The 24,182-nt window shown below is 42.0% G+C and overlaps 1 protein-coding gene across 9 annotated transcripts in view; it reads left to right on the top strand.

Moving 5' to 3' along the window:
- The window catches only part of usp19 (ubiquitin specific peptidase 19), a 162,533-nt gene extending 140,893 nt beyond the window's left edge, over nt 1–21,640 (top strand). For 4 of the 9 annotated variants that reach the window (XM_072581742.1, XM_072581741.1, XM_072581740.1 and 1 more), the window contains one exon: nt 15,300–16,730. In XM_072581742.1, coding sequence (XP_072437843.1) covers nt 15,300–15,533 — 234 coding nt within the window. In that variant the 3' untranslated portion in view covers nt 15,534–16,730. Of the gene's footprint in view, nt 1–5,943; nt 7,403–15,299; nt 16,733–16,873 lie in introns of those variants that run through there. The other 5 variants (XM_072581747.1, XM_072581744.1, XM_072581743.1 and 2 more) reach the window with 5 other exon arrangements.
- The last annotated feature ends 2,542 nt before the right edge of the window (nt 21,641–24,182 follow it).

Genomic DNA, 24,182 nt, shown 5'->3' with positions numbered 1-24,182 from the left:
TAAGTCCACTCAAGGGTAAAGGAGGGAGTTTATGCATGCAGCTGGAGGAAGTGGATATGGTCCTTCATGAATACTTTCCAGGGGTACTCTCAAAGGACAAAAACATAGTGGATGATAAGTTTTGGGAGGGTAATGTTGATATTCTAGGGCATGTCAATCTTAAAAAAAAGGTGGTAGTGGTGTTGGAGGTTTTGAAAAGCGGTTAAGGTAGACAAGTCCCCAGAACTTGATAGAATGCTGAGAAAGGCAGTTGAGGAAAATTGCTGGGCCTTGTACGAAATCTTTGTGTCCTCTTTAGTCACAAGAGGTCCCAGAGGACTAGAGGATAGCCATTGTTCCTTTGTTTAAAAAGGGCAGCAGAGAGAATCTGGGAAATTATAGGCCATTGACCCTTCCATGAGTGATAGAGGAATTATTGCTGAGCTGGTAATAATGAAGCCAGTGCTGTATCGTAGGTGACAGAGTAGCAGAGGAGTGTTTTTTCTGATTGAAGGTCTGTGGCCAGTGGTGTCCTGCAGGAATCAGTGACTTATTGCCCTTTGTCCTTTGTCTGTTACTCACTGAAGGCTAACATACTGATGTCGCAAGCTATTAGGCAATTTAATGGGATGTTAGCCCTATCCCAAGAAGATTTGAGTAGAGGAGTAGCGAAATCTTGCTACATTTATATAGAAGCTGCAGCTAGATTAGTGTGTGCAGTTTTGGTCTCCTTATCTCCGGAAAGATATTATTGCCATAGAGTGCAATGAAGGTTCATCAGACTTGTTCCTAGAATAATTTGACTGACTTATGAAGAGAGATTGTCGAACTGGACCTGGGTTCTCTAGAGTTTTGAAGAATGAGAGATGATCTCATTGAAATTTTTTCAATACTTAAATAGGCTAAATATAGGCAAGTTTTTTTTCCTGTTTGTGTCTAGAACTAGGGTTACAATTTAACAATAAATGGGACGCTATTTAAAACCAAGGTGAAGTCAAACTTTTTTTTAACTCATTAATTCCTTCCTCCTTTCCATTTCCTGATGTGCAGCTGTATCTGGGGTGTTGTTTGGATCCTGTAAATGAAACTGATGTAAAATACCTGTTCAGTTCAGAAACTATCTCCTTGGTTTCCATTACTAAATCAGCAGATTTGCTTTTCATGGGACCAAATTCATTTTAACACTGTTTATTCCGCCCCCCCCCCCCCCTTTAAATATCTAAACATATCTCTTAACTTTTTTTTATATTTCCCCTTACAAGCGAGCATCAGACTTGTCATTTGTCTGAAAACCAGCTGGTCCTGGAGTTTTCAGATAAAGCATTCCTAACGTGTATCTTTAACTTCTTTTGGTTAATGAGCAATGGTGTGTCCTCCCTTTGGCATTTTCCTTTCCTGTCAGAATGTATCTGTTATATGTTCTGAAATATGCCCTTAAATATCCACGACTGCATCTCCCTTGATCTTTCCCATAATCTAATTTTCCAGGTCACTTCAGCTAGTTCTGCTTTCATGCCCTCATAATTGTCCTTAAAGTTAAAAATATGAGACCTGGACCCAACTGCCCATCTCCCTCAAACTGAGAGTGAATTCACTCAGATTGTGATCATTGCAATCAAGTGACACCCTCATTATGAGACCATTAATTAATCCTATCTCATTGCACAATGCCAAGTCTAGTATAGTCTGCTTTCAAACAGCATGTTCTGCAGTCTGTCAGAAGTAACTGTCCCAAAACACATGAACTCCTCCACCTTTGCCCATTAGATTTTTCCAGTCTATGTCAATTAAAATTCCATGTAATACTGTGCCTTTGTGAAAAACTCATGTTTAATGTTTAGTTTATACTCCAGCCTACCATGTGGTTGCTATTGGGAGGGTACGTACGCCACTGCCAGAAGTCACTCCTTACCTTTAACTTTTCTCTGTTTGATCCAAATTATTTCTACTTCCTGGTTTTGTATAATTAGATTATCACTCTGTTGTGCTAATGCTATCATTAATTAATAGAGCCATCCATGCCTTTTTTCAGTTTTGTATCCTACCTGACCAGAAACATAGGAACAGGAATGCACATTCCACTTATTGAGTCTGCCCTGCCACTTAGTCATGGCTGATCATCTCCTTGGAGTAATTTTCCACACTGTTTTCATATCCCTTAATAGAAATGTAGCACATGGGTACAGGGGTAGGCCATTCAGCCCTTTGAAACTGCACACCATTCAATATGGTCATGCGATTTCAGTATCCCATTCCAACTTTGTCTCCACACCTCTTGTTCCCTTTAGCCGGAATGGTCATGTCCAGCTGCCTTTTGAATAAATCTAACGAATTGGCCTCAACAACATTATGTTGATCTTCAGAAACTGATCAACTTCTGATTTAAACCAGCTCCATGATTGAGCTTCCAAAGTTTCTGGGTCAGAGAATTCCAAAGATTCACCACCCTGTGAGTGAAGAAATGTTTCCTCATCTTAGTCTTAAATAGTTTGCACTTTATCCTGTGATTGTCCTCTAATTCTGGACACAAACCAGAAGAAACATCCTTTCTACATCACCATGCCATGACTTATAAGAACTTTGAGAGTTTCAATGGGATCATGCCTCCTCCTCCAAAACTCCAGAGAACACAGACCCAGTTTATCAAGCCAAAAAGATCAGCTGCACAGAAAAAGGTCCTTCGGCCCATTGTGTCCACACCAGTCAAAAGCAGCCATCTTAACTATTCTAATCCCATTTTCCAGCATTTTCCTCAATCTCTCAAAATGATCCCACCGCCGTGGGATTAATTTGATAAATCCCTCATTACACCCGTTTACGGCAAATATATCCTTCCTTTGAGAAGATAAGAACAGAGCATAGTACTCTAGGTGAAGTCTCGCCAATGCTGTGTGCGACTGGGCTCAACTTCCATTGGTAAATGAAGGTCAGCATACCATTTGCCTTTGTGATTGCTTGCCGCACCTATGTGTTAGCTTCTTGTGATTCACAAACAAGGACTTCCAGGTTTCTTTCAACACCTGTACTTGTCAACCTCAGAGCATTTAAGGAATATGCTGCCTTTGTTATTTTTAACCAAAGTGAGTGACTTCACATCTGTTTACATTATATTCAACGTGTTGTGTTCTAGCCCATTCACTCAACCTGTCCAAGTAAGCCTCCTTGAACCCTGCTTACAATACCAGTTCCCATTTAGTTTGGTGTAATGACCAAATGTGGAAATGTTACAATTGCTCGCTATATCCTAATCATTGATATAGAGCATGAGCACTTGTGAACATAGCACTGACCCTTGCAGTGTCCCACTCCCCTGCCATCCCGAGAATGATCTGCTTACTCCTCTCTGTTTTCTGTATCCCATGTATCTGCTGCTCTTGTCCTTCTAGATGGTTTGCTAGGTGCTCCTGAGCATGAGTTGCTGCAGTACATCATGGAAGTGGAGTATGCTGTTGTCACTGCCTGGTGTATGTAAGGGTAGAGTGACTGTTGAAGGTACTCGTTGGGATGCTGATCAAGCAGGCTGGTATGTCACGGTGAGCATTAGGTTTGTAGTGTTGTTGGAGCTGCACTTGTGCAGTAACGCATTATGATTTGTGCCTTGTAGATGGTGGGTGAGCTTTTGAGAATCACTAGGTGACTTAGTCATCAAACAATCCTCACTCTCTGACTAAACTTCAGCAAACCCTCAGAAAACAAACAGGAAATGACATCACCACAAACCCCAGGAACCCCATCCAGGACAAACATATAAATAGAAAGCAGGAGACAACAGCTTCGCTTCACTTGGAGGTTGCCACTGATGATGTTACCTAGCCAGGTAATGAAACGTCTGGATATCAAACCTACAGCTCAGCGAGCAACCCTACACCCTGAACTTCAGGCAAGTTGCAGGTTGTAGGCTGGAAGCATGTTAGTGGGATAACTATTGTGCCAAACCTAACCTGACAATGCTTGATGCTTCAAAAGAGAAGTCTCCATTCCCCAACACTAGTGTCTCTTAATTAGGATCAAAATAAAAATCATATATAGGTGTTGAAAAGCAAAGACCAGATTTGCATTTCCGCTTTGAGCATGATTACTACAAAAGGGAAATACTGCTGATGCTGGAAATCTGAAATTTTAAAAAATCAAATACTGGCTAATGAGAGTGCTGATAGAGGTCACTTGCTGAGTATTTCTACAATTTTTCTGTAGCAAATCCATGTTCTCAATGGGCAAAGACACACATGCTAGAATCTGGAAACTGCAGCTCTCTGTCCTCTCCTTGGGCTGGAAGATTCCTTTCAGCACCTCATGGTTGTTTCACATTCAATTAGATCATAACTGCTTTTAGCTTCACTCCCTGTCTTATTTCATAATTCATCGGACCTTCGCCTAACAAAGATCTATCGAGAAACAGAGGAAATAATTTATTTTTGTCAACCCTGTCAATTTCTTTTTTCATTTGAAACATCAGAACACACTGTTATGTTCAGGGCATTGTGTGTGTGTTTTTGTATGTAACCAGCCCTCATCACTTAATCCTTTCAGTCCCAGAGTGGGTGAATCTGTGATAGGGCCTTTCTAAGCTCCCCTGTATTCTACTGGAGGTACTGAACCCAGTTCCTCCATCAAGGCCAAGCAGAGCCTTATGCCTCCTTAGCACATGTCTCGTATCCTTGTATTCCATCTTTGAAGTAAAGGCCTATTTAAACTTGTCTTTTAACTTTAAAAAGCCCCGGCATTAAAATTTTGATTTATAAGCTTTAAAAGTAACTTAGCTGGCTTCCCACTTGAGCAAGGGCAAATTCAGTAAAATACAGCATCTCACATGCAGCGATTCTCCAGTCCAGGAGAAAAGACCATTAAGAAAATATTGTGGCGGAGAGAGAGAACTCGTGTTTTGTTATAGCAGAGGGAGATATATGGCAGTTTCAAAACCCCAACAATGACTGAAAGCTAAACTAACACAATGGGAGCCTGACTTCACCCATTCATGCTGCTTCTATTGTTCTAACTTTTTTTAAAAAAAAGCCCAAGGCCTCACAAGCTGTTTATTTTATTGCTTATATCAGACAGCTCTATTTTTTACCTGTCTTCAAAAAAAGGACAAAAACACTTCTTAAAGCCATAGTATTGTCATAGCAGAATAGCATTAAAAGTCATCTATTTTGGAATGAAGAATGTGAACAGACCATATAAACATAAGGACAGTTCTGAAGATGTACAAGTGTCGAGGTATGAGGGCAAATGTGCACAACTGTTTACTCAATTATGAATGATTAGATAGAGAGCCAAAGTCCTTTAACCCTTAGATACTCAATCATGTTGCTTTTGTGAGAGCTGGAGTATCCCACCCTACTCTTCAAATACACTGTTGGAATATTGTGTGCAATTCTGGTCTCCTTCCTATTGGAAAGATGTTGTGAAACTTGAAAGGGTTCAGAAAGGATTTCCAAGGATGTTGCCAGGGTTGGAGGATTTGAGCTACAGAGAGAGGCTGAACAGGCTGTGGCTGTTTTCCCTGGAGCGTCGGAGGCTGAGGGGTGACCTTATAGAGGTTTATAAAATTATGAGGGGCATGGATAGGGTAAATAGGCAAAGTCTTTTCCCTGGGGTCGGGGAGTCCAGAACTAGAGGGCATAGGTTTAGTGTGAGAGGGGAAAGATATAAAAGAGACCTAAGGGGCAACTTTTTCACACAGAGGGTGGTACGTGTATGGAATGAGCTGCCAGAGGAAGTGGTGGAGTCTGATACAGTTGCAACATTTAAGAGGTATTTGGATGGGTTTATGAACAGGAAGGGTCTGGAGGGATATGGGTCAGGTGCTGGCGGGTGGGACGAGATTGGGTTGGGATATCTGGTCGGCATGGATGGGTTGGACTGAAGGGTCTGTTTCCATGCTGTACATCTCTATGACTCTATAACTCAAGGGATCTTTGTGTCATTCTGAGCCCAAACTTTAACTCTGATCTCTCTCCACAGGTGCTGCTAGACCCACTGAACTTTCCCAGCAATTTCTGTTTTTTGAACCTTTTGTTTTTGATTATTTCTGTGTTGGGACCTCCGTATCTCTGCTTATCCCGGGTTCCTCACTTCTCTCAATTTAGAAATATTGATATTTCTTGAACCTAAACTGGATTGAACTCCCTCTGTCACAGTTCTGCTCCCTTGTAACTTTTTGCTCTTGTCTTCATCACCTAGTGTGCCACCTAATTCTCATCAGCAAACTTGCATCTACGGCTCTGTATTATTTGTCTAAATCATCATGCTTTTTATTACTGCTTTGAAGCAACCTTACATGGCTAAAATCTTTCCAGTTTGATTTTAGGGATTTTGACAGTCAAATAGGCATTACGTTAATACTGTTTCCTTTGTATATCCTGTGGTGTTGTGCTTAATCCATCAACTAATCTGGGCTAGTGTGTAATCTAGAATGTATGTGATTAATATAAAACCAGAAGTCAGTTTTGCAAGGTTGACACAATTAATAAAGTATGTTTTATGTGTAGAAACTGAACCAACATTGTCTACAAATCTGCTTTACTTTCAGTGAGAAATTGTTTCATTTCCATGGTCCTTTCTCCCAATCCTTGGGTTCACCACTTGTTACTTTGAAGGCATACTCCAAGATAAAGCCTTGAAATGATCTTGACCTTAAAATTCAAAGAACTTGGCTGGCCTCCCAGTTGTGCAAGGGATCTTTGTCTTATTCTGAAATTATTCTGCTGATTATAACTTGCTATTCCACCTCAGCTTTGTATCATTTCCATTCTCATACTAGCCTGTGAAGGGATTGTTTTGATTGCATTATTTTAGAAAGACTGAAGGTTCCAGGATCTATAGTGCAGCAAAACTCTTAGATATGAAAATTAGAAGAGGAGTTTAGGTTTCAGTAACATGATAGTTGAGTGGAGTTTGTGGGTTCTTGGGGGGCAGGGGAGACTGAAGTTGTGAGGAGGTGCTGGGAAATTTAATTCAAGAAATAAACTGCACAGACTAACTGGGAAGCTAGGGAAGCACTGGGAAGTGATTGCTGGGGCTCTTACTGAGATATTTGTATCATCGGTAGTCACGGATAAGGTGCCTGAAGACTGGAGGATGGCTAACATGGTGCCACTGTTTAAGAAGGGTGGTGAGGACAACCAGGGAACTATAGACCGGTGAGCCTGACATCGGTGGTGGGCAAGTTGTTGGAGGGAGTCCTGAGGGACAGGATGTACATGTATTTGCAAAGGCAAGAACTGATTAGGGATAGTCAGCATGGCTTTGTGTGTGGAAATCATGTCTCACAAACTTGATTGAATTTTTTGAATAAGTAACAAAGAGGATTGATGAGGGCAGAGCGGTGGATGTGAGTTATATGGACTTCAGTAAGGCATTCAACAAAGCTCCCCGTGGGAGACTGGTTAGCAGGGTCAGATCTCATGGAATACAGGGATAACTAGCCATTTAGATACAGAACTGGCTCAAAGGTAGAAGACAGAGGGTGGTGGTGGAGGGTTGTTTTTCAGACTGGAGGCCTGTGACCAGTGGAGTGCCACAAGGATCAGTGCTGGGTCCACTACCTTTCGTCATTTATGTAAATGATTTGGATGCGAGCATAAGAGGTATAGTTAGTAAGTTTGCAGATGTCACCAAAATTGGAGGTGTAGTGGACAGCGAAGAAGGTTACCTCAAATTACAACAGGATCTTGATCAGATGGGCCAGTGGGCTGAGAAGTGGCAGATGGAGCTTAGTTTAGATAAATGTGAGGTGATGCATTTTGGGAAAGCCAATCTTAGCAGGAGTTAGACACTTAATGGTAAGGTCCTAGGGAGTGTTGCTGAACAAAGAGACTTTGGAGTGCAGGTTCATAGCTCCTTGAAAGTAGAATCGCTGGTAGATAGGACAGTGAAGAAAGCATTTGGTATGCTTTCCTTTATTGGTCAATAGTATTGAGTACAGGAGTTGGGAGGTCATGTTGTGGCTGAACAGGACATTGGTTAAGCCACTGTTGAAATATTACGTGCATTTCTGGTCTCCTTCCTATCGGAAAGATGTTGTGAAACTTGAAAGGGTTCAGAAAAGATTTACAAGGATGTTGCCAGAGTTGGAGGATCTGAGCTATAGGGAGAGATTGAACAGGCTGGGTCTGTTTTCCCTGGAGCATCAGAGGCTGAGGGGTGACCTTATACAGGTTTATAAAATCCTGAGGGGCATGGATAGGATAAATAGACAGTCATTTCCCTGGGGTGGGGAGTCCAGAGCTAGAGAGCATAGGTTTAGGGCGAGGCGGGGGGGAAAAAGAATAAAAGAGACCTAAGGGGCAACTTTTTCAAGCAGAGGGTGGTACATGTATGGAATGAGCTGCCAGAGGAAGTGGTGGAGTCTGGTACAATTACAACATTTAAAAGGCATTTGGATGGGTGTATGAATAGGAAGGGTTTGGAGGGATATGGGCCGGGTGCTGGCAGGTGGGACTAGATTGGGTTGGGATATCTGTTTGGCATGGACGGGTTGGACCAAAGGGTCAGTTTCCATGCTGTACATCTCTATGACTCTGACTCTGACTCTGACTTTTGATTTCAACAGTGAGAGCAAAGATAGATTTTTATTCTGGTGGTGGGGGTTCAGGGTACTGTAACTACAAAGCAACATTTATCATACATTTCTTATTCCGTTATGGGTATCAAGTGTGACAGATTGGAGTTGTGCACCATTGCAATTGTAAGAAGTTATTAATGAATTACTCAGGTGACAGAACAATTGCAAATTACCTTAAACCCATACAGCTGAGAGGTAAGCAGGAGAAGAGAATGGTTCGATACTGAAACATGTAGATGGGCAGGGGGTCCCTGGAGTGCATGTCCACAGATTCCAGAAGGTTACAGGGAAAGTCGACAAGACTGTTAATACTTGGAATATTTTCTTTTCTTGGCTGTGGCATAGTATTTAAGACCAGGGAGATCATGCTAAGAATTGGAACATTCAATAGTTCAGCCTCAACTAGAATATTGTATGCCGTGACCAGAAACTAACTAGCCATACTGGCTATGAGAGCAGGTAAAACTGGTTAGGAATCCTACAGTGAGTAACTCACCACCTGACTCCCCATTTGCCTGGATGGGGGCAGCTCCACCGACACTCAAGAAGCTTGACATCATCCAGGATAAAACAGCTGCTGGATGCAAGCATCCACTCCTTCAGTCATCAATGTTCAGTCGCAGCATTGTGTACCAGCTACAAGATGTACTTTAGAAATTCGCCAAGGTTTCCTAGCAACTTCCAAACCCACACCCTCTACCATCTAGAAAGACAGGGGCAGCAGATACATGGGAACACCACCACCCTCCAAAACACTCACCAACCTGGCTTGAAAATATATCATCAGTCCTTCAATGTTGCTGGGCCAAAATTCTGGAACTCCCTCACCAGTGGCATGGTGGGGGTCTTGGCACCAAATGGACTGCAGCGGTTCAAGAAGGCAGCTCACCCACCCCTCCAGGGCAACTAGTGGCAGGCAATAAATATTGGCTCAGCCAGTGATGCCCACATCCAATTTTTTTTTTACTTAAATACAGGCCTGTTCAGAAAATTGTAGAAAAGACATGACTCCTCTAAAGAGATTACAGCAGAGATTTGTGATCATGTGTCAGGGGTAGAGAATTTGTTATGAAGACAGATTGGTTAGGTACTGATTTCTTTAGAAAGGGGAGATTTATTTGAAGTGTATAAAATTGATGGCCTGAGGTTAGGGTGGGTAGTAGACAACTATTTCCCTCAGTGGGGTCAATAACTAAGGCAGAGACTTAATGTAATTACTTGAAGGATAATAGGGGAATTGAGCAATCCTTCCACCTAAAGGATGATAGGCATCTGAAACATACTGCCCGAAAGAGTACTCGAGGCAGAAGCCTTCTCTGCATTTAAAAAAAACTCAGATGTGCACTTAATTGCTGTAACCCTCAAGGCAGTGGACCAGGAATTGGGAAGTATTGGCAGACTTCTTCAGTCCACAGTCACTAATAGGTTGTATCTGTGCTATAAGATCTCTAACCATTAGGGGGATAATTGTGTAATGTTTTAAAAATGTCCTCTAACCAAAATGGAGATGATTCAATCAGATTGGTGCCTGTGACATTAACAGCCTTTGTCCACCTTAAGCTTGGCGCGGTGGCTCAGTGGTTAGCACTGCTGTGTCACAGCGCTAGGGACCCAGGTTCAATTCCATCCTTGGGTGACTCAGTGGAGTTTGCACATTCTCCCCCTTTCTGCCTGGTGCTCCAGTTTCCTCCAACAATCCAAAGATGTCCAGTGTAGGTGGATTGGCTGTGCTAAATTGTCCCATATTGTCCAGGGATGTGCACGCTAGGTAGATTAGCCATGGTAGGTGCAAGGTTATAAGGATAATATAGGTGTCTGGCTGCTCTTTGGAGGGTCAGTGTAGACTCACTGGGCTGAATGGCACTTCCTGAACTGTGGGGATTCTGTGATGATCTGCAGCGGTAAAGTTGAGAATCTAAAAGTGCACAAACCTCCCAATAATTCGAATAGTTGACCCTCTGAGCACCACCAGCCCTTGTGTGGCAGAATCTGCAGATCAGCCATCTCCAAAGCCAGAGTGAAAGCAAGTGACCTTCAATCCTGAGGTCCTCCCCAAAAAGGAAATAAGTTATCCTGCTCCACAAACTTACAGGATTCCTGGTGAAATCCTGCTATGGTATGTTAGAAACATTCAGCTCCTTGAACCTGTTCTGCCATTCACTTAACTGATCTGTAGTCTCCATTGCTGCACATTCTTTGCCCAATAAAAGTCTTCTGGTACAAAACAGAAATGAAATTGTTGGAGAAGCTCAGCATGTCTGTCAGTATCTGTGGGGAGAAAGCAGAGTTCACATTTTGTGTCTGGAGATGCTTCAGAACATTTCATTAAAATCTTCTGGTCTTGGGTTCAGAAATTTTTAGTTGTGGAATTGACTTCAGGAAATCTGGAAGATATTGTTGTCCACATCACCCAAAACAAATGTTTGAATGGACATCAACTAATGTAGTCTTGCTTTGGAAAACTAACAGGCTCTTCCTGTTTTTACAATGCAACATATGGAGGTGGTAACTGAGTGTGGTGCTGGAAAAACACAACAGGTCAGGCAACATCCAAGGAGCAGGAGAATCGACGTTTCAGGAAAAAGCCCAAACCTCATCTATAACATTCTAATTCTGTCTACTACTGTGCATTTTCTTCAGTCAGTGATTAACAGTTGGGCCACACAACAGTAATACCTTCCAGGAATAAAGTCAGAAAATATTCAACTGATGTCTCCGCATCTTTGGAGAGAGAAACAAAATTAATATTTCAGGTCTATTGCCTTTCATAAGATATTGTGTTTTTTGTTTGAGATTCTTTGTATCTACACCTTTTTTTTCTGTTAATTTTAATTTCCATGATACTTAACTAGTTCTAGTCTGTGAATTTCACAGTGGAATCTGAGTGGGAGGGACAAGACATTTTTGTACCATTCTGCTACTCCCCAAAAACGACCAGGTTTTGTGGGCTGTGCCACAGACTTGGGGCTGGTGGGATTTTTTAAAATTCATTCAGGGGATGTGGGCTAAGCTGCCATTTCTTGCCCAGCCCTAATTGTCAGAAAACAATTAAGATCCAATCATGTTGCTCTGCGTCTGCAGTCACATATAGACCAGTTCACACAAGGATGGCAATTTCCTTCCCTGAAAGTCATGAATGAACCAGATGAGGTTTTCCACCAATTGACAATGGCTTCATGGTCATCAATAGACTGTTAATTCCCGACTTCCTTTTTTTTTAATTGAATTAAAATTTCAAAACCTGCAGTGGCAGAATTCAAACAGGTATCCCCAGAAGGTTACCTGGGTTTCTAGAATAATAGTCTAGCATTCGTACCATTAGCCCAACGCCTCCCCTTAACCCTAAGCTTTGGGTGCCTTGTCACACAAGAATCAACTACACCCATGCCCTGGCTTTCCTGTGAACACGGGACCTGTTCTCACTTGGTTTGCTTTTCTCTTTAAAGCATGAGTAGCCTGGGATATACAAAGTTTGCAACATTTTCTCCCAGCAATGGCCAGCAGCCACAAACTGTTAAGATTTCACATTTGTGCTTTCAATATTAAAGCCCAATTTCTGCCCCTGTACCGGGAATAACTCCATTATATTACCTCTGGTTCTTCAAAGCTGCAGCTAATTCATGTGCAGGTGGGAAAGGCATGGATCATAGAATTCTTAGTGTGGAAGCAGGCCATTCAGCCCATCGAGTTCACACTGATCTTCCGAAGGGCCTCCAACCCAGACCCACTCCTCTACTCTATTTCCTGCATTTTCCATGGTTAATCCACCCAACCTGCACACCTTTGGACTGTGGGAGGAAACCTGAGCGCCCATGCAGACACTGGGAGAACGTGCAAATTTCACGCAGTCACCCAAGGGTCAAATTGAACCAGAGTCCCTGGTGCTGTGAGGCACTGTGCTGCCCCAAGAAATGAGGGCTCGGTCAGGATTTGAACCCAGGATCTCTTGCATGTCTACAATGTACAAAGTCGTAAGTGAGTATCATACCCCTAGACCAATGAGATCTTGCTGGCTAGTTTAGTGAAGACTGTCTGATCCTGTTCTGTGATAATGTGTGCCACTGTCCCCTTTGAGTTGTTGGTTTTTTTAAGAGAAAAAATTAAGTTGTCTTGGTTTTTCCTGGGAAATTCCATGTTCACATCCTAAGATTGTTTTCAAAAATGACCTTGCTTTTCATAACTCAGTCACCCATCCCATCTGCCACCTCTACATCCAAACCCATGATTCCTGCTTCCCTTTGACCTGTTTCATTAGTTTCACTGCCAGCCGTGCTCCAGCTGTCTGTTATTTCTGCTCCAATCTCTGTGAGGGTACGTGTGAAATGCTTCATCACACGCCCTGGGGGGAGGCTACTTGAATGTTGAACCAAAAAAAAAATGATAACACAAAATGCTACAAGAGGTCAGTCTTTCAACTTCCTTTTAAAAAGAAGTTAAGAAACTTCATCAGACTTCTAAAGGAGCACCTAATATGTTAACCTACCTCCATCTTCCTTTATCCACCATTGGCCACATCCCCAATAGCAATGATCCACTGTTGGTCAACTGTTACTGGATCCCTGATAGCAGGGATCCCAACACCAAGCCCTACAGAACACCTTCTGAAATAGCATTCCATTTTTAAGGGCAGGCATCAACCGTTACCCTTTGTTTCCTGTTACTAAGCCAACTCTGACTTCAATTCAACACATTGCCCTGTATCCCATGACTTTTATATTTTGAATGTGGGACATTGTCAAATGCCTTACTAAAATCCATGTAGACAGCACTGCACTATCCACACCAATCCTCCTCCTCCTCATTTCCTCAAAGAATCCAATCAAATTTTTAAGGCATGATCTTCTTTTAATAAAACCATGCTGACTATTTCTGACTAGTGCATGCTGTTTTCTGATCCTCAGGATTGATTCTAACAATTTCACACCACAGAAGTAAGGCTAATTTTCTTTTTAAATAACGGAATTACATTTGTAATCCTCCAACAGCTCACCTGTGTCTAGCGAAGATTTGAAAATAATGCCAAGAGCTGCTTTGATTTCTCCCTCACCATCCCCAAAATCCTAGAGCCAATTCATTTGCCTCTGACAACTTATCCACTTTCAAGGATTCACATTGCCCCTCTTCGATTCTATGTCACATTATCCCTTTCCTTTATGAATGCAGATGAGAAATACAGAATAGGAAGAGGACAGGCCATTTCCACAACCATGCTGATTTGGGCAATGTTGCATAGGTAGTAATTTCCTTCTGGCACCTGACAAGTCACTGTCTAGAGAATGAACACTGTGGTTATTGGAAGATAGGGTGTTATATTCAAGCACAGAGCTATCTCCCCCATTGATCACCCTTCTTAATTTACCTCTGAGATTAGCAGGCAAGCGCAAGATCATTCAATGGCCCATTAAAGCATGTGTTTAATGTTTTTATATACTATATAGTTCATGTTAACTTAATTGCAGTGATTGTTGAATGTATCTTTCCTGTTGTGTTTGCACCGTTTTGTTTCTCTGTTTTGATGCATTGTCTCATGTGATAACTTAGACAAGCTAACTTGAGAGTAGTGCTGCTTTTTAAACTGTTCAAATTTGTGTGGGTTGTGGTGGGGAGAGTCTAAACCCAACTGTTACAAAGTAAATTTGCAGCATTAACCTGGAATGCTTTATTTGTTTTCTTCATTGCAAGAGTCTATTCTCAAGTGTGTTTGTCTCAAACTTGGTCCAAATACTTGCTCCGAGTTCATCAATTGCAACTTGGAATGTGCAAAATGTTCTGGGGTAGCAACTTACATGGACTCCCTGGTTCAAAACATTCCCATCCATTTAGTATGGGCTATTTCAAAACTATTCTTTTAGGAAGCCATTATTTTCTCTTCCTATTTTCACCTAATCTCTGTCAAAGCTAACACACACTAATACTCAAGCCTACACTGGAATTGTGAATTGTCCAACCTGAGACCTTTTCTATTGCCCTCTCTTATGTAGTACCCTCCCTGACATGGAATGGTGGTTAGGAATGGATTTGCTTGCTATTTAGCCTGTACAACTATAAAGTAATTCAGTGCATGTGGTGTGCTTTAGGATGGTTTTTTTTTGAGGTGCCTGATCAGGAAAGGTCTGATTAAACATCCTGCCAGCTGCCTCTCTGTATGGTCAGAGGTGCTATTTAAGCACAGACTGGGGATGAAAGCAGGAGCTGATTGCACTGCTTACTATTACACCATTCACAGTGTTATCCTGAGCAGACTTGGACATTGCCTTTCTTTACTATTCCCCTCCATTTGGTTCAAGTATTAAATCTTCTGGGTAGTCTTGCACACCACACCTGCACCCCTCTAGAAAGGATGTACCTGTACACTCCATGAGTGCATAAACACACCCATTCCATCCTGCACCCCTCCCCCTCCAAAGAAATCCATCCCTCCAAACATGTCAAATGCACATATACATGTGTACACACTGCACATATCTACTGCAAACACACCACAAAAATGGAGCCAGCTCCATATGTATTGCCAGCTGCTCATTTGCATGCATCACTATCATTTCATAATTCTAGACATTTTTACCAGCTTTTCCTAAAACAGAAGTATTCAACCTATTGTTTTGTTCTACTCTTATTGTCCCAGAACCTCTTGCACATCTCTAGATTACTGCACCAAAGGCAGTTTTGTGTTTTATCAGGAGCTTGAGTTAGAGAAGGCCTGTATTGCATTGTTCTTTTGCGAGAAGCTGATGGGAGTTTCCACAAATCGCAGGCTTCTCTAATATGGCAGGAGCTGGAGGCAGAAGAGACTGGGGAAGAGGGACCACGCACACCAGGCAGGCATAATCAGGGACTTAGGCCTCTGCAGTCTCGGATCCACGAGGATTTCTCAGGAACTCAGCTTACAGACTACTCAGACCAAGACTGCATCCGCTATTTTGTTCTCAGCACTTTAGCTGCAATACTAGCTCTCTTTGTAAATGTCCTGTACCCTCTGATCATCTAGGGCACGCGGAAGACAACAGCAGAGGACAGAACTGTTAGTGTACACAGCTGACCAACAGCTAATCACAACACGAGTCCTTCATTACTGCCCATTATGATTCCCCATGGTGTAACCAGTTCCTTTTGTAGAATGTGACAAACTTGCCCTGAAAGTACTCCATACTTTGGAGCATATCTGACAAATTATTAATTTTTAAAAGCAATAAAGCAAGGGATAAACCTCAGATTGTATGTTCCATCTATGGGCTATTTAAAACTGAGTAGTTCCAGGTAGTGATAACTTTTTTATTGCTCGTTAAATCTACTTTCATTTTCACTCTTAACAAATGAAAAATAAAAGTTTAATACTGGTAGTCTTGGACCTCTGACTGTTGTTTGATCTTAGTGTCTCTTTAATTATAAATTATTTATTTATGAAGAATCTCCAGTTAATTCTTAAAAATAAGCCCTCAAAAGCAGTGCACCATTTTGTTTTTGGAAATATGACAAACGTAGTCAGCAAGCTGGTTTGTTTCTACTGCAGAGATACTATGATGCAAGTATGAGGTGATCCAAATCTCTCTCGTGCAGCTGAAACTACTAAACCAGTTTAATTTCTGGAGAGGGAGGAATGTTACAGGGAAAGATGACTAGAGTTGGCTTCAAGCTATTACTGGCAGCAAGAAGTCATGCAAATGGTATCCCTATGTCTTTCTGTTCCTCGCTCTCTCTCCAAACCAGGACAATGGGCAGGGAGAAAAATAATCTTAAAATGAAGAGGCCAAACATTTTAAAAGTCAGAATGAGAAAATGCAATTTGATTGTACAATGTTTCTGCGTAGCAAGTTAGCATCACCCATATAATTCCATATTACCCTTCACAATTGAAATTTGTTGACTTTATCTTTACAATGTTGCAAATCTAAGACTTGATTAGGATTATAAATCCTGTGTTTGTTCATGTGATGTTGCTTTCTAAATTTTTTCTAAAATTGTACCTGAGATGATGATTTCGCAAAGGCTGAATGTATTATTTTGTCACTAAAGGTGGAAGTGATGAAGGGATTCCCCACCACAGATTGTATATTTCTTTTAAAATTGAAAACATTGTAATGTTAATATTTGAGATGTAAAGCTGGAGAATTTAAACTCATTTGCAATTTTGAGTACTTGAAGATTCATTTTATCATACTGACACTTGAATACATCAGCTTGAGATTTAAGTATGGTTTGCAAAATTTGCTGGTGTAGTTTTAAAAAAGAAATATAATAAATTTTTATTGTACTTTTTCAGCCGATTTTTGAGTTGCACAACACTCGACTTTTTTTTTGTCCTAAATCTTGGCATCGATATATTTGCAGGCTTCTAGTCAGGCAGCACGGGGAGCAGAGCAGGAGCCCGAAGAAGCTCCCCAGCTGAGTCCGGACTCGGTGTCTGACTTGTTCACACGTCCTGCGGACCACTGCACTCCAGCCTATGGAAACGTGGAAGAAGTAGACTGATGATTGGTCTGATCATGGGGACTGTGTATAAACTGCATGTCGCAGCAAGATGCCTGGCACTTTGGACACAAAAAAAAATCTGTACAACCCCCAACTCATAAAACTAATTTATTCTCCGCCCCTTCCTCCCCCACACCACACCTTCCTTCCCTCTCCCTCTTCTCTGGGTCCTTGAATTGTAGCCCGTAGAAACGAGGATTGATTTGTCTTGGTGCTTTTGTATTGTTGATGCCATTCTGAGGTGAAGATGCTGCTGAAATGGGTTTTTAAAGGTGATGTGAACAAACATATGTGATGATGGTTCTGCTGCCACTGTGCATATTATGGATCATCAAGCACATGGCTGCACACTCAGTTGTGGCAAGAACATCTGCGTCACCCTGTTTGCAGTTGTACCTCGTTTTGATTTTAGAATCTCTCTCCAAATCCACTTTATGCATATAGAAAAAATGTCCTTGGATGTGTGCAGCATGATCTCCTGAACCTTAAAAAAAAGCAATGGGGAATTGTTTTTGTGTCGATTGTATGTTAAGGTGGTAAGTAATGGGGGAGGAGCTGTGCCAGGAGTTTCATGGTGCTCATCAGCGTCTGTGAGAACCACTGGACTCATCTCTGGAATAATATGCTTGATGAGGCAAATCCTGTTTCTGAAGCAGAGGATGGTGGTAATGAGAGGATGTATGAATTGAATGGTCTTTTGGGTGAGAATAGTGGAGTGGGTTTTGTTTTTGGCCTTTATTTTGCAAGCAGTTATTTTTCGCATAAAAACAGATCCCATCTTTAGAAAATTGAAATTTTATCCAAAGCTCCCTTCAAGGCTCCCACCTTTGTTTGGTCCCGGGAATCTCTCGTGTTGGAGGCACTGGGCTTTGTGTGCATACATGTTTTTCCTCTGCTGCATTTGGGATTAAAAAATGGATTTTTAGGTTCTCACAACAGTGGGCTCTGTATCTGCACATACCCTCATGCTAATTCCTGCATGTTACAACAAAGAATGACGATTACTGTAAAACGTGAAAATTCAAGCTGGATCATTTAAAGATTCCTTGCAGTGAAATTACCCAGAAAATTGGATTTATTGTGTCTAGTGTTTTAAAGATCCTTGCTAGAAGTTGGAAATTCATTTCTGGAATGCCTCAGGTTGTGATTTGGGGGTGCGAAATGTACTTGATTGAAAGCTGCAGCCATACAAATTCTTTGTAAATTTTAGCCTCAGCTGTTTGGAAGATTAGGAATGGAATGAACCTTTTGCATCCAACAAAGGCAACAGGTTCAGTAGCTCTTCCGTTCTTGCACACTCGATTGTCAATCCAATGTCATTGCGTTCGAGATTGGACTTGAGCAGGAAAAGCGTTTGAGGGTGTTAGGAGCTAATGCCCTCCCTAACCCTCAGACAAAACCAGTTAAACCTACACACCACCGCATTCTCCCCAAAGCAATGAACAATACTTCTCATGGTGCATGCACATCATTCATTGCAATCCATTTGATGGTAAGGAAGGGGTTAAACTTTGGCAGATGAAGCATACCTTGTAAAGATAGATCAAGCTGAACCATTTTACCTTCGGTAGAAGGTGGAGTGTAAAAGTAACTGAGGTTTTCCTTTTTTTTGTTGGTAGCAATAAACTTGTCCTTGTGATTAATCGTTAACTTTGATTTATTTCTCATAACCCACAGTTGAAGTAGTTGGCAGAATTACTAGAGAGGAGCAATCAGGAAATCCTGAGACATGGAATAAATCTAGTACAAGATCGAATCTGACACCAGGGCAAAATATTCCAAATACTGCAAATCTGATACTTAGCTGGTCTGATAGTGTCTGTGGAGAGAAAAGTGGCTAATCTTCAAATTTATCATGGATTTTTCATCTTTTACAGGTAGACTTTTCATTTAAGCTGGCATTCTACTGTATTCACGTTTCTAAACCACCTCATGCTCATAAGGAGACCGGCAGTTAGGTCAACCACAATATTGTGAGCTGTAGTCAGGTAATGTGATGGTAGCCCCAGTGTGAACAATCACCATCTCAAAAGTGAAGAGTATTCAGGTTTACACTGCTTACTTCCCACCTTAACTGGCAGTCTCATTACGTGTGAAATAATCAACAAGTACCTGTTGGGCTTAATCACCTAATGCAGCAGATCACAGCTACAGAACTCAGCTTTGCCATCCATTGTAAATGGTGAACCAGGCATGCACGTTTTGCTGTTCTGATATTGTGTACAATATGTGACCCTATCATCTACCAGATCCAGAGTTGTAGGAACTGAAAACTTGTTCATAAAACTTGGTTTGGTACGAGGGTACCTATACCGACTCACTATCCTGGTGCACCTGTCAACCTTAGGTTTTCAGCGCTGTTTGCTCTCACCAGAATTCAAATTTATTTGATATGTTGCTGAATAGGAATAGCTAATGTTACATCCCTAATATCAGTGCAGTGTGATGATACAGTTAAATTGAGGGCACTTCTGAAGCAAGGAGTGCAAAGCAGGGACATTCCTAGACATTGTGCATGTATTGGGTGAGGGTGTTTGGGTTGGTTTCGATCCACTGGTAAGCTTTGGCATTGTGTCAAAAGACAAGAGTAGTCCCTAATAAATTAACCTTTCAAGGAGCAGCAAAAATAGTCCCCCAACCCTTTGTTCCCCCACTCCATTCTCTTCCTTCTCCCCCCATCCCCCGCCCCCACTATAATGCTCCCCATGTACCTATTGCACCACTGACAACTTGCAGCTCTCTGTAGCTTGGAGCAAATTCCTTTGTAGGAATGATCAGTGCTGGGCAAACTGTTATATGCTGCAGAACTGTATTTTTTTTTGTTTTGATAATCACACAGAAAGAACTCCCAGTATCAGTTCAGCAGAGAAAATGTTTTAACCTGTGGCTAGATATCCTTTGTAGCTTTTGTTGGATAGTAACATAATCATCATCTCCTACATGGATTCCACACGGATGCAGCTCGTGATGAGAGCAGTTTTTAAATGTTGGTGTGTGACCAGCTCTTTCTCATATGCATCATCCTTCTCTCAATGGTGAACATTTTGTCCTTGACAGCCTCCATTTGATAAGTTCACTCTAAGGCAAGGTTTAGCTTTTTTGCACAGTCTTGTACTTGTGTCCCTAAATACATTGTTTAGTTCCTGAATGTGTGGCCTCATCTTTCAGCTAAAGAGAGAGACTCAATTGAAAACCTCATCAGTCATTTGGAAGGTACACAGTTCACATCACCTTTAAGCAAATGTTTGTGTGTGAATTGCTGAATCACAGGCTGATTTGGCATTTTTTCTTTCTTTTCTGATATTATTTGCTCTAAAGACCCTAATTCTTGCTTTATTGAGTTGCTTTCCTATTGAATGATTGATTGAAATGTATTTGCCAACATATACTGCATATGAAACTCCAGTGGGGGGGGCCTTGGATACGGTCTCAGTGTTCAGACCTAGTTGGTGCACGCATTCTGTCTTGGTGCTTGGGGCCAGTGGATCCATTTAAGTCGAGACTTGGTGAGGTTATTGATTGGGTGGAGGGGCCGTATAAATCTGTACAGAGCTCATGACTTGTACTCGTCTGGGCTGAGTGGCACATATGGAATTTGTCCATTCCCACCAACTCCCCCTCAGGATGCTGACAACATTTGACTATCCTGGAGAAGGTATCTGAACCACTGCACTCTGTGGTGAAGGTGCTGTCACAGTGCCAGTAGCCCTGAAGTTCCAAGAAATGACTGTCTCCCCTTTCCACTGAGGTAGGGAAAGCATTCTGAATATTCCATGTGCTGCTGCATGGACATGACAACTTGGTGAAAACATATGGGGACTCGATTGTGGTTTTATCACCATTCTCCTATTTCTCTGACCTTGCTAGTCACTTTTAGTCATTGAAAGTTTTCCTGAATAATAATCCATGTTGAGGCAGCAGCTTTTGGGGGAAGAGGGCAGATGATAAGGCAGAGTGAGGTTGGTGGAGTGGGATAAGTCCCAGTGGAGTTATAATGCCAGCTGGGTTTGTTCACAATGAGGGACAGTGAATGAGATGCAGCCTGCTTTCCTTTGGTTCTGATTTTTTAAAAGTGCACATTCCCTTGTGTTATGCTGTAATCACAGTTACAGAGCACCTTTTCAATCTTTTTTTCCCCTGAAGGTGACAGATACTGGGGATAGTTCACAGCAAAGGACTGGGCCAATACGGACACTGTTCCTGAAGTGCTATTTTTTTCAACTAAACGTTTCAATTTGAGTTCTTTGAAAAGGAAAATGAAACTTTGTGGGCTTGGTTTGTGTGTCTCTTGCCTCCCCCACCACCCACTGGATTTTTATTATCGGTTTCCCCTGCCTGTGCTTGTTCTCTTTATCACGATTCTTTTCCCCCCCCCCACCACCACCACCTTTGTTTTGTCATTTTCAATCTGTTACTTACACTCTGTTCCCTGGTTTTCAATCTTCCACCCATCCCACTCACGCCTTCTGATTTCAAATTTCCCCTCAAATCCAGCCCCAACTTTGTTGCAATCTTTGTTTTCTGTCACTGTCTTTTAAAACAAATTTGTTGTGAAAGTGAAATGTTTGCATTTCAGTTTGTTAATTTTACCTGAATTAAAAACAAGACAGTTTCGTTTTTGTCTCATTGGCTGCTGTGCTGAATTTTGTTGGTTTTTGTTGTGTGTTTTATCACTATTTTTAAAAACCCGTTCCAGAGGTGCAGGTATTGATGGGGGGTGGAGTCTGGAGGGTGGGGTGGGGGGGAGAAGGTGGGGGGTGCGTGGGATGGGATGGGATGGTGTGTGTGGAAGAAGGTTTTACCACATTTTTCACTGCTATTTGCCTGTGGCAAAGCTGAAGCTGCCTCTGTCAGGGACTAGAGTGTTAATTTTTCCACAAAGCAGAGCAGCCACATTCGTGGACTTGCAGCAAAACCCCAGCAGACAGAAGCCAAACAACAAACTATTCCAGTGCTTCTGTGCAGCTTTCCTATAATCAAGCCTGTAAATGCTAAATCCTGCTTTTTGTTTATAATTAGATGTAATTAAAAACACAGACCTTTTAATACTTCCTATTTCTCAATACTGTGTTACATTAGATTTGTTCCTTTCCAACTCGTTTCACTTTCCCACTGTTGACTTATGAATGCTGTTCCTTTGATTATTTTTTTTTCCACTTATTTGTTTTTAATCTTCCATTCCATTTCTTCTCTACTTATTCTTTCTCCTACAGTTTATTTTTTAAAGTTACTGTTTGATCTTCCCTGACCAACACCTATCTTAGAATTATAGGAGCTATGAGGAGGCATTCGATCCCTTAAGCCTGTTCTCCAGTTCAACACAGTCATGGCTAATCATTGAGTTCAAGAGCCTAAACCCACTCTTTCCCCATATCCCTTATCCCTTCAGCCACAAGAGCTATATCTACCTGCTTCATGGAAGCACACCATTTCAGCCTCAACCATTTTCTCAGGCTCACCACTCTCTGGATGAAGAAATTCCTCCTCATCTCAGTCCTAAAAGGTTTACCCTTATACTGTGACCCCTGGTTCTGGATCCCCTAAAATCTGGAATGAAGAGTCTAATGATTACCATGAATCTATTGTCGATTGTTGAAAAACCCATCTACGTCACTAATGTCCTTCAGGGAAGGAAACTGCCATCCTCCCCTGGTCTGGCCTACATGTGACTCCAGACCCACAGCAATGCAGTTGACTCCTAACTGCCCTCTGGCAATAAATGCTGGCCTTGCCAGCAATGCCTTCAGCCTGTCAATGAATTTTAAAAATTGGGAACATCCTTCCTGAATTTACTCAATCTAGTCCTGAGAGTATTTTAGGTTTCAGAGAGATCTCCTTGATCTTCTGAACTCCAGTGAATATAATCATTACCAACTCAATCTCTCAGATCTCTGCTTCATCCTCTACCACTCACTGTCTTCTATTGGCCAGCCAATTCTGTATCCAGACAGCCAAATTTCCCTGTATCCCATACCTCCTCACTTTCTGAATGAGCCTACAGTGGGGAACCTTATCAAATGCCTTACTGAAATCCATATGCACCACATTGACTGCTCGACCTTCGTCAACTTGTCATATCCTCCAAGAACTCAATAAGGCTTGTGAGGCATGACCTGCCCCCCTCAAAGCCATGCTGATTATCTTTAATCAAACTTAGGATTTATTACTATTTGGAAAAATATATCTCAAATCCTTTCCAGTACTTGCTTACCACAGACATAAGATTGACTGGCATATAATTCCCAGGGATTTCCTTATTTCCCTCATTGAACAGATGAACAACACTCTCCTCCTTCCAGTCATCCGGGACTAATCCTGTGGAGAGTGAGGATGCAAAGATCATAGCCAGAGGCACAGCAATCTCATTCCTCTCTTCCCGTAGTACTCTTGGAGATATCTGGGCTGGCCCTGGGGACTTATCTATCTTGATGTTTCCCGGAATTTCCAGCACATCCATTTTCTTAATATCAATCTGTTCAAGCCTGTTAACCTGGTCCATGGCATTCTCACTATCAACAAGGTCCCTCTCTCTGGTGAATACAGAAGCAAAAAAACTCATTTAGGGCCTCCCCTACCTCCTCAGACGCCAGGCACAAGTTCCCTCCACTATCCCTGATCGGCCCTATCCTTTCTCTAATCATTCTCTTATTCCTTACATAAGTATAGGAATTGGGTTTTCCCTAATCCTTCCCACCAAGGCTTTTTCGTGCCCTCTCCTCGCTGTCCTCGGTCGATTTTTGAGTTCTTTCCTAGCTACCGTGTAATTCTCCAAAGCTGTGCCAGGTCCTTGCTTCCTCAACCTTACGTACGCTCACTTGCTTCTTCCTCTTGATGAAAAGCTCCTCTGCTCTTGTCATCCAAGGCTCCTTCACCTTACCATTCCTTGCCTGTCTCAGTGGGACAAAGTTATCCAACACTCGCAACAAGTGCTCCTTAAACAGTCAACAAATTTCTGTTGTGCATTTCCCATGGAACAATTGTTCCTAATTTATACTCCACAGCTCCTATCTAATAGCAGTATAATTTCCCCTCCCCCAGTTAAATACCTTCCCATACTGTCTGTTCCTATCCCTCTCCATGGCTGTGGTAAAGTTGTGGTCACTGTCACTGAAATGCTCTCCCACCGAGAGATCTGGTAGCTGGCCTGGCTCGTTGCCTAGCACCAAAT

The sequence above is a fragment of the Chiloscyllium punctatum genome, chromosome 12, assembly GCF_047496795.1.
Source record: "Chiloscyllium punctatum isolate Juve2018m chromosome 12, sChiPun1.3, whole genome shotgun sequence".
Lineage (NCBI taxonomy): Eukaryota > Metazoa > Chordata > Chondrichthyes > Orectolobiformes > Hemiscylliidae > Chiloscyllium > Chiloscyllium punctatum.
This window is presented reverse-complemented; position numbering and strand designations above follow the sequence as displayed.